Consider the following 11,343-nt stretch of genomic DNA (forward strand, 5'->3'; position numbering starts at 1 on the left):
TAGTAGGCCACTAGCATTATCCAAAGCCAGCTTTATTTTTGGAACTATTTCAGGTGAGAAACCACATATTCATCCGCTATGCAGTGATTTTCTATCACAGTCTCCTATCACCCACCTTACTATGGGGGACAGGTAAACTAGTCCCTGGTAATTCAAAACAATTCGTTGTGCATCGTTTTTCTTTTACCAAATCTCCGACACAGAACTGCCAGACTTAGCCTCATATGTAAGATTAGTTTTAAAGCTGCTACAAGTTCTCATTTTCTCACTTTTTACATAATGCTAGTCACTCAACATAGTGTAAGCTTAAGTGTTAGCATGGAGTCTACTATCACTAGTGTATGCTAAAGTTTTGGAGCCTACTGTCACTCAACATAGTGTATGCTAAAGTGTTAGCATGGAGCCTACTGTCACTCAACATAGTGTATGCTAAAGTGTTAGCATGGAGCCTACTGTCACTCAACATAGTGTATGCTAAAGTGTTAGCATGGAGCCTACTGTCACTCAACATAGTGTATGCTAAAGTGTTAGCATGGAGCCTACTGTCACTCAACATAGTGTATGCTAAAGTGTTAGCATGGAGCCTGCTGTCACTCAACATAGTGTATGCTAAAGTGTTAGCATGGAGCCTGCTGTCACTCAACATAGTGTATGCACACACAAACAACATCAAAGTAAAGATAAAAACAAAAAAAGCACAGGAATAAATTTGCCAAACCTGTGCTGGAAAGATTTGTAATGAAGTAAAACGGGACACTGAGGGGCCAATTGTGATTACTGAATTACTCATATCAAGTGAGGGCCCAAATCAAAATGTCCCAATGCAGATACACACATACACACACACACACACACACTCAAAGGCGTCCATTGATGGCGACCTCAGACCGAGGTCAAGAGCTGTCCCGTTTGTTCCTGTGCATCAGTGAGGGAGACAGACAAGCTATTGTCCATCAGAATGTGACCTTTATAAGGAGAAAGATCTGGTTTTACACACACAACACATTTACTCCACGCACAAACACACATTATGCAGATAGACATTTTCCGCTATGCAAATCACACACTGCAGCTCAGTGATTATGGAAAACAAGGGTCGAGTTACACACACACACACACACACACACACACACACACACACAGGAGTGGAATTACAGGTCACTGGACACCAGACAGGGAACACCATGTTTAAGTTGAGACAACAATGTCCCATCAGTATACACTATATTTTACTGTCACGCAACACACACACACACACACACACACACACACACGCAGAGTGGAGGCTACAATGACAGGATGTGACCGACGTGACGCCAACTGCCCTCTTCATTTCACCATACGACACACACCGCTTTGTATGACACACTCACAGACACACACACACACACACACACACACACACACACACACACACACACAAAGCGACAGACAGGAAACAAATACAGGCCTGGAATTCCCTGGGGGAAAAGGGAGGGAAGACCCTGAAAGAGAGAAAAGAGAAAGGAGACCGGAGAAAGACACAAAGGGGATGACAGCCGACGCAAAGAGAGAAAAACAGAAGGAATGATTTATGAAGGAGAGAGAAAACAGTGTTACCCATGTGCTCTTTAACTTCCTCCGAAGACGAACGAGGAGGGAAGTAGTGGGTGAAATTAGTTCAGCGCACGCACACACACACACACACACACACACACACACACACACACACACACACACAGTCCAAGTGTCCTACTGTACTTTCAGAATCAGAAATATTTTATTGATCCCCGAGGGGATATTGGGTAATAGGCCTTTAACAGCTGTAGTGTAAATGCAAGAGTATCTGAGAGAAAGACAGACATATTTAAAGAGAGAGAGAGAACAAGAGAGAGAGAGGTGCTCTTATGCAACACTGCAGCTGAAACACACTCCAGTATGAAGGAGAATCTAATTCACCAGCTGTACACACACACACACACACACACACACAGAGTACATGCCCGTCCGTCAACAACTTGCTCACTGTATGTGACAAAGTGTGGAAATCACACAGCACAGTGTGCGTTGGGACATGCGAGGGAGTGTGTGTGTGTGTGTGTGTGTGTGTGTGTGTGTGGTGTAGTGGAATGTGGAAGGCATTTTAACTCGCAGCTCTGCAGTGTCAGCCTGCTCATTTCCTGAGTCTCCTGCGGAGACGCACCAGAGTTTTTCCTCACTCACACACACACACACACACACACACACACACACACAGACATACACTAACTGTCACAGGGTAAACAAGCTGCACATGCATCTGTGCCTGGCAGATACAGAAACTCTATCTGTGAAGTGAGAAGCAGAAGTGAGCTTAAGTAACATAGCACTGCAGAGGGAGAGAGAGAGAGAGAGAGAGAGAGAGAGAGAGAGAGAGAGAGAGAGAGAGAGAGAAGTCTATCTCCAACACTTGAGAAGTGTGTTGGTAAGCAGTGTAGCCATACATGCCATGTGGCTGCATGTACATGTGCAACGTGCCTTCCTGTGTTTACATTTCAGTTTTCATACAGTCTATATGCCTGTACTGAAATAGATCATGCCTGTCTGTCTGTCTATAGAAATGAGACTAGACTGACAGAGAATGAGAGACTATATTTACTCACCCAGGCTTTGACTTTGGCTCTGTCTTGGTCTCGTTGGAGATCCACCCCCGGCGCTCTGTCCGTCCTTCCCCGACGTGGAGCCATTGTTCTGGGCTTGCCTGGGCCCGGGGCTCCCCTGCCCCGGAGGTCCGGTCCCCGAGCCTGGAGGCGGAGCGGGTCCCGAGGCGCAGCTCGCTCCCGAGGCCCCCCTGTCCCCTCTGGCTCCTTTGCCCGGCGGCCTGGCGTTGGGCCCCAGCTTGGAGGAGACTTTCTGTAGGAAGAGCTGGCGTTTAGTGACAGCGTCCCAGCCGAGGGGCCCCAGCTCGGAGCTGCGCACCGAGACCATGGTGTTAGCCATTCCCCCGCTCCGAGTCAGAAATGTGGACTGGGGAAAGGCGAGGGGAGGCGGTGAAGGAACAGAGGGGAGGAGTGTGAGGGAGAGAGAGTGTGTTAAGACAGAGGGGGAGGAGGAAGAGAGAGAGAGAAGGAAAGAGAGGGAGGAGGGAAAATTGGGAGTGTGCTGCAACCAGAAGAGGGGTAAAGAAAAAAATTTTGCTATTGTGTTCTACATTCCCCTTGGGAGTCAATCCCCACCACCCCCCCCCCCCACCACCCCTCCCTCTCGTTCCTCCCTCTCTCCTGCTCTATAAACACTAGCACACATGGAGTGAGTTTGTGGACGAGGGTCTGGCGTCTGTCTCAGTCTTTTCAGGGAAAAGACTCAACTTTTAGAAACCATTCTCGCTTATGAATGCTCAGCTACTTGTGTTAGGAGAGCAGGCAGGGACTCTACAAAGTAAGGCAAAAATGTGTCATCTGTCAAACTTGTTCTGGTTTTTGGAACCAATTTAAGATGGATTTTTTTTTTCCTTTCTGAGTTTATGGAACTTTTTCCTCGACAGCATGTTCAAAAATCCATTCAACCTGCGTTAACAGCGCACATTCCCAGACAATTTCTGTACTTGATGCGCTTATGCTGTCATTCAAAATCACTTTGACCCTACCACCTTGACCTCCACCTCCTCACCCAAAAGCAGACAGCAGCAAACGCAGAGTTTATGCAGAAAAGGTGAAACGCTTCGGAGTGTTCTTGTAGCTAATAGCCTCCTTGACATTTCAGCCAAGCCAAAAGGCTGAGCCGGAGGATTACTGTAGCGTGCATACCAATACACACTCAATCATGGTTGACATGCTAGCTGGCAGCTCGACTGGGCCTAGCTGAAGCCACGCTCGACAAGATGAAATGTCACAGGATGGCAGCAGAGAAATTTTGAAAGTAGAAGTAAATCGTGGATTTTCTCGCAACAGCACATCAATCATGCAGAGATGCAGATTATGGTAGACTTTGAGGTAGATCTACATGTTAAATCTACACCTCATGACACACGTGCAACATATTGAGCCACTATAGACGAGAATATCGTATTCATCAAGGATGGGATTGACCCTGAATCACAGCCTTTACAGAATAAAGCCTGAAGGGAGAAAAACACAGCTTGTCATCCAAAAGCAGCTTCGCCCACATTTTTCTCTAATGTACATGTATAAGACACTGTATGTATGTAACACATGGTGACCTGTTTTAAACACACCCTGTGCTGAGACAAGCCCTGAGGCGGTCTATGAGAGAATACGCTGGGACAGGTTTTTAAACCTGTCACTTTACTGGATCTTTAAACACACATACCAAACACAGGCTGCTGTACCATACACCTACCACTCCCTCTGTTTAAAACACCGTGCACGCTACACATCACTGTCAGAAGGGAGATTTTGGTTTTGTTTCTCCTACGTATGTTAGTGATGGGTGAACAACAGCTCATCTTAAGGCATCAGCCAACTAAAGCTCACTGTCGGATGACAAAAGGCAGATTTGGGTCAGTCCATTATTCCAATATGTTACCAGTCTTGAACTGTACCTGGCAAATGTTGCATCCTACCTGCCTTTGACCTGCCATTGTTAATGATACCTGACGTTAAACTCCAGTATGCCCTGCTTGAGCACATACCGCGGTTGCAAAGCAGGAACTTAAAAGTCAATCTCAAAAGTTTTGTTACAACCTGAACTCTTACCAAGTAATAACCACACTGGAGATGATTTATGACTTTCACGATTGATTTACCATTGATTTCTTTGTGATACTGATCCGCAAAAGGGAAATTCTCCTTTCTCTTGCCCCTTCCACAGGGAGGTCAAAGGTCAGGCTCAGCAAGAGAACAGCACCAGGAGCTGGAAGGGATTCAGAGTCTTGCTTGAGGACACTTCAGCAGGGCAGATGCTTTTACTACTACTGGATGGACCTAATGCAACAGATATCTATTGAAAAATGCTTATGCTACAAAACCTAAATCTCAAGCTAGATCCATTTCTCTGTCCTCTCTGACAGTTGTATGCTACATGACATTAATCTCACACGTCAACTGTAACTTAACATGTAGGCCTGAAGGCAACGGTGCTCAGTTTAAACACACACAGGCAAACAATACTCACCGTGACATGATTCCTTGGTTTCTTCACAGCAGCCTCTGTCATTAAGCCCTCTCGAGAAGTGCCCTCCTTAGTACCGGCCCTACGGTCCTTCACAGGCTCCTCAGAAGCTCCTTCATTTGGATCTTTTGTACCACCTCCTGTAGCCGCGCCCCCTTCTCCTACTCCATCTACACCAGGCATCTCGTGGACAGCCTCTCTGGGTGTGTCCAGGGGTCCTTCCTCAGCCACTTCTGACCCTAGAGAGCTTGTGGAAGTAGAAAGTGTCCCATTAACGACCACACTCTTCCTCTTTTGCTCCGACTGGGCAGAGTCTTTGGCCTCTGGCTTCTGGCTGGTTTTGAGGTTGCTGGGGTTGGTGTTTCGGCTTCGGATGGGTTTCAGCACCGCGACTGTTTTGGCCTGACCTGCTGAAGACCTTTGCCTTTTGCCCCCATCCCCGGTCTGGACTTCCTCCTTCCTAGGAACAGCCCTCTTCCCATTGGCTGGAGCAGATTTGTTCTGCAGAGTAGAAGAGAGGTTCAGAAATTACAGCTATATAATACTATACATATGAGTAAATATAAGATTTTTAGTAACAGAGCACAGTACCTGGCTGGATGTTTTAGGTGTGGAAGGGGTGGGCCTTGATGCAATTTTAGCCTTGACGTTCTTTAGGTCCTGCTTGGGAACTCTCTTTGCCTCCAGACTGGATGGTTTGGTTGCTGTGGAGGCCACTGTCTTGGTAACAGCCAAATTAGCAGTGGTTGGCTTGGTTTTTGCTGCTCTGGATGGTTGACTGGTCTGGCATCTTTCTACTTCCCGAGGAGGAGATTTCAACTCCAACTCCTTGGCATCTGGAACTGGATCGGTGGAGGAGGAAGTAGATGATATCTGCGTGGTTTCGCTAATGTCTTCAGAAGCAGGAGGCTCTGTCATATTTTGGATGGTATGGTCGGTGATTACATCATTATTTACCACTGCATCTGGTTCTTGGCTTTCAGTAGGTGGATCCACGAGACAGGCCACCTCAGGCCCTTCCAACCTGAGCTCCGGCATCTCGTCATCGGGTACACTCGCTGGTTCAGCCCCTTCTCTCTGGAGCTCCATCGTCTGGGAAGCTCCACCAGGGCTCTGCCTCCCATCTAGCCCCAGACAGAAGTCTGGCAATGGGACGGCAGCAGTACTCTCGGTGGGTTTCATGATGAAGGTGGTGGTAGCACAAGGGGAGGTAGCATCAAAGCCACCCGGGATCGAGAGGCCTTCGCTGGGCTGACTGGTTGAGCTCGTTAGGGTCATGCTGGTTCTCCGCAGAGCCACGTCCGAGCTCACCGACAGAAACAGCGCTTCCTCGTCATCGTCGTCATCAGCAGGGATTTCCGTTGCGTCCGAGTCAGAAGCTGAGGAACCACGCCTTCTCCCAACGCTGCTTCCACTGCTGAGGTCATCGTTATTGCCACGGCTACCGCTGTTTGTGGTCAGGGAAAGGGCCAGCGTGAGGTTGTCATCGTTGTCATTCCAGGTGTCTTGGTGGTATTCACCGCTGTTGGCATCCAAATAAACCGACACAGAGTTGTCGTTGGATTCTGACAGTTCTGTCGCCGTTTCTAGCTTTCCCACCGAGGCATCGTCATCATTGTCATCCTCTTTATTCTCTTCTTCTGGCAGCCACTTTGAAATTGCTACGTCCATCATTTTGTCGGTTGTGGGCATCACTGTCGTCATCACGGTGACCTCAAACATGTCGTAATCCAGCGGGCTGTCGGTCCGGCCGCCACTGAGGCTGCTCAGACTCCGCAGCGAATCCGGAGACGACTCACCTAGACAGGAGGAGGAAGAGGAGGAGGAGGAGGAAGAGGAAACTGGGAAAGCGTTCCCATTCTGGTCTCCAGCACTGTGGAGAGGGAGCCTCATGGCGGACCCGCTCTTACCCCCGACAGGGAAGCTCTCGCTGGGCTGAGAAACACTCATCTCTGGGTGGGGAAGACGGAGTTGCTCCTGGAAAACTCCTCTATACAATGATGTAACTCTCTTCTGATATAATATACAGGTTTTTACTTATACTAATTATCCATTGTTGGCTTTCTGTGTTTGGTTGTTTGGTTGAAGGACAGAGGAACAATGAACGACACTCTTTACAGAACTATAATTTGAACTTTATCGCTCTCAGATAAACTAATTTGTGCAATGTTGTAGCTCCTTCATTCAATATAATGTCCTGATTGTTCCTATTACAAATCCATTCTCTGTAGGCCGGTTGTATGTCGTTTCACTATTTCTATGCCCTTCTATCCATGTTTAGATGATAGCTATGTAATAGAGCTGCTGTCCATCCAGTCATACACTTGGAACGTCATTGAACAAGTATGTTTCAGTATTTCCAAAAGGGTAGTCAGGGTAGTCGTGTCCTTAAGCGAGTACAGAAGTGCTCAGAATAGTACGCGCTTATAAGGGTCCTTCAACTGGTCCTTGTATCTTCCGTGAAGAGAAGAGGCCACATTTTCAGGACTCCGCTGTTGAAAACATCTGCAAAACAGCAAGAAGAAAGGAAGAAAAGTTTCAACTTCTACATTTAATAAAACACCCAACTTAACAGTGTCAATCAATGGGTTGATGTACAGGGCAATAAGAAGTAAAGGACATATTGTAATATACTGCATAATGATACTTTCCATAATGGTTATACTATTTCATACATTGATATTTTTAGATTTTAATAGCTCATATTCATATATATTCACATTCATACTTATATAGAATGTTTCATATTTAGTGATCCATATTTAAGTAAGCAGTAACACCTATAAAACACCTATAAGATTATCCACACGTCAATAATCAATACTTTTCCATACTTTCCACCCATACAGTCTTCTTAATGTGTGTTAAATTAGTGCATATGTTTATACAACAGCACAATTGTTTATATTCTATTTTATTGTTTTAATTGCTTATTTTATATTCTATTTTTCTGCTTGTGTTTGTTTTTTTCCTTTTTCCCTGCTGACTCATATTACTTTTGCTGCTGAAACAATCCAGTTTCCCCATGGGGATCAATAAAGCTTCATGTTATTTTATTAATCAAATATGGTTCTATGGTACAAGAGTCAAGAAATGCTGCCCCCTGCAGGATAAAATGAAGTGTTTCAATTTAGTGCATCACTGACTGGGGCTACAGGGATGAGCACTTTATACACCAATAACACAAACTAGGACAAACCCTTTGAGGTGTGTTTGATTTAAATAGCCTTGGAAATCCCTAGTGAAGTGATTGTAGTAAAGACCAGTCACATCAAGTCAAATTCCTTGCACAAGACTCCCAAATCAATCAGATCCCATACTCAGCACAGTGGGCCTCATCAAAACTGAACCAACACCACATGTTTCCATACAATCTAAATCTAATCACATTTTTCTATCAAACCACACATAAAGTACACACACACACACACACACACACACACACACACACACACACACACACACACACACACACACACACACACACTTCAGTGTAATGTGCAGGCTGCTCTTGGTTGATGATGTCACCCCACAACTGGGATTTTTAATCAGGGATTTTTAGTCAAAAAATTTTTCCTTTGGGTTTCTCCTTACATAGCTGAGGCAAACATGCTAATCTGCATCCAAAGTCAAAGTCATATTCTTCATTTACTGATTCCCACACTTCTATCCTGAATTGATATAATCAAAGAAAGACGACTTTTTTGTCATGGCAGCCATTGAAAAATTGGAATAAAAACGTATATTAGACGTGAGCCAGGTCGGGCAACTTTAATGTCAATAGTGTTTGCGCAGAAGCTCCACACTGTGGCATGCAATGAAGAAGACTGACACTTGCTGTATGTGTGTGGCTGCCCATGCATGCTTGCATTGTGTATGTATGTGTGTGTGTGTGAGAATGTGGGTCATGGAGAATGACAGGGAGAGGGGAAGCTATATAAAGGCGATGGGATCCAGGACAGCGCTCCGACTCCATTATCCAGTAATGACAACAGGCCCCTGGGCAATACAAGCAGAGCTGATGCACTTCCAGGTAGACGGACAGAGGAGGAGGCGCCGAGTGAAAGCCGACGCCTGCTCCGTATACTGTCATCTGTCCAAAACAGGGATATCTGGAGACTGGACGGACAGACACGCTCTCGCCTGTTATGTGATCCTGACTGTCTACCTCATTACTAATCCATAAGGTATGTAGTGTAATCAGAGACACATTATTAAACACAAATTGGTAGTGTCACCTTAGTTCCACTGGTTGATTACATGGGTTACGCAAGTATTGCACGCAATGACGTAAGGTGCAATTGCAAGGCAAAATGTGAAGGCCAAATTTTGTAATGCAATGTCATGCGTTTCAGGTAGAAACACTAAATACAAACACTACTAAATGAACAACTACAAACAAATAAGTTGTTTTTTTGGGGGGATTTTTTCCCGGTGTAAACTCACAAAATGGCAGTGGCACAGTCTGCAACGCAAATTTCATGCCAATATCTGAAAGTATTGCAAATGCCTCTCTTCATCTAAGTTCTGCATGGGCAAAACCAGAGAATAATATTCCCCGTCCTGCATTCTTGACCTAATTAAAGGATTCACATAGCATCTTCTTTTCAACTTTTTCTTTTGGGGATGAGTGGAAATGTCTAAAAGCAGACATTCCTCTACAGCAGCCATTTTTAAATACCCCTCTCACGTTGACTGGCCTGAGAAAATAAAAAGTGGCCTTCCCATATGTGTATTCTAAGGTAAAAGGCAGCCAGGCTGAGTCACCGGCTTAATCAAATATACATTAACGCTGTCACTCGACTCTGTCAGCTAAACCAGAAACACACAGACAGGCTTGCTGGTCTGTCAGTTTCACCTCCTGTCTGTTTGAGGCCGACCGGCCTGACTCACTGTCGTTATGAAATATGCAGCGGATTTGTCATGGTAGTTCTGGCCATGCAGAGAGACAGGCAGCAAGTCTGTCTGTCTTTCAGATGGACTCGGATACAGTGTAAGGGAGCTGGACTGGGAGTTAGGCCTTATCAAACATGCAGTACCTTCCTTTCCGGTCAACTCCACTGTCAGCAGTAGCAAACAGCGAGTGGGAGTTCAAGGAGAAATGTGCGCATTCATAGCATTTTCATTCACTTTTTCTAAGTTACGCTGGGCATATAGCAGCCACTTATAGAAACTGCATAAATAGAAAATCCAAGAAAGAAGACACACAGTCACAGTACTGGACACACTGTTTGATTGACAGGTGATCTCTGGGAAGTGCAGTGCAGAAACACCACAGCAATGAGCGCTGAGCACCAAAGATACCCCAAAACCTACAGACAGGCCCTCTGGCAGCTACTGGGCCACTTTAGACCAACTGTCTACCAGTGGCTCTATTCAAATCTATTCACATCCTAAAGAAAGGCCTTTACAGTCAAAATGTCATGATGGATTACATATTTCTTGAGGGCAGTGCACTCTCTTCTTCTCTTCTGGTTTTACTAACACACACATTTGCCCTAATGTGTGTCTGATACTATGAAATAAACCAAGACAAGGGAATAATCTTGTTGCCTTTCAGCTTCATGTGGATGAAACTCAGCGCTCCAAAGTGACTGAAGAGAGAGAGAGAGAGAGAGAAAGAAAGACGAAGTGAAAGACTGTCCTACATTACAGTAAGGCTGGCTGAGCAGCCCGTCTCCTTTGACACGAGGCCTCCAAAACAGAACCGACTTCCACTGGCTTACGCTGCTGAACTGCCCTCCACCAATCAAACGGCTCATCCATTCCTGTTATAATCAGTTTCACTTAGGCCTGCAGGGGCCTCAGTGTGTGTGCATGTGTGTGTGAGTGAAGCGAACAGGGCTAATCCACAAGTTTGATGACCATTGTTGAATGGTGGGACCCTGCTATGCATTAAGACACGCTTGTCAAGCAGGATAAAGGGCAGAGAGAGACAGAATGGAGGAGGAAAGAAGGGAAAAGAAAGAGAGAGAGACAGCGGTGAACACAAGATTATGATTAACAATTATTACAGGCTGCCTAATAACCGGTAGGCCTAGTCGACAACTCTCTTCAGAGTGATTGCCTTTGTTCAGTGAACTAACTAAACTTGTTTAACAGTTACTGGCGCTCCATCCAGATATTTTCACATGAATTTATGATGTGTCTAATTAAAAAAGCTGAATGGCAACAATAAATTTCATAAAGTTCAATATCGCAAAATTTTAAAAGTTTATTCAAATTTTACCAAGTTGATGGAAATGCACCCGATTC

The 11,343-nt window shown here is 45.4% G+C and overlaps 1 protein-coding gene across 1 annotated transcript in view; it reads right to left on the minus strand.

Annotated features, from left to right (window-relative positions):
- The window catches only part of LOC139911788 (uncharacterized), a 52,387-nt gene extending 49,435 nt beyond the window's left edge, over positions 1–2,952 (minus strand). The window contains exon 1 of the mRNA XM_078289813.1: positions 2,622–2,952. Coding sequence (XP_078145939.1) covers positions 2,622–2,946 — 325 coding nt within the window. The 5' untranslated portion in view covers positions 2,947–2,952. The remainder of the gene's footprint in view (positions 1–2,621) is intronic.
- Positions 2,953–11,343: the final 8,391 nt, after the last annotated feature.

Source organism: Centroberyx gerrardi, chromosome 3 (assembly GCF_048128805.1).
Source record: "Centroberyx gerrardi isolate f3 chromosome 3, fCenGer3.hap1.cur.20231027, whole genome shotgun sequence".
In the NCBI taxonomy this organism is placed as follows: domain Eukaryota; kingdom Metazoa; phylum Chordata; class Actinopteri; order Beryciformes; family Berycidae; genus Centroberyx; species Centroberyx gerrardi.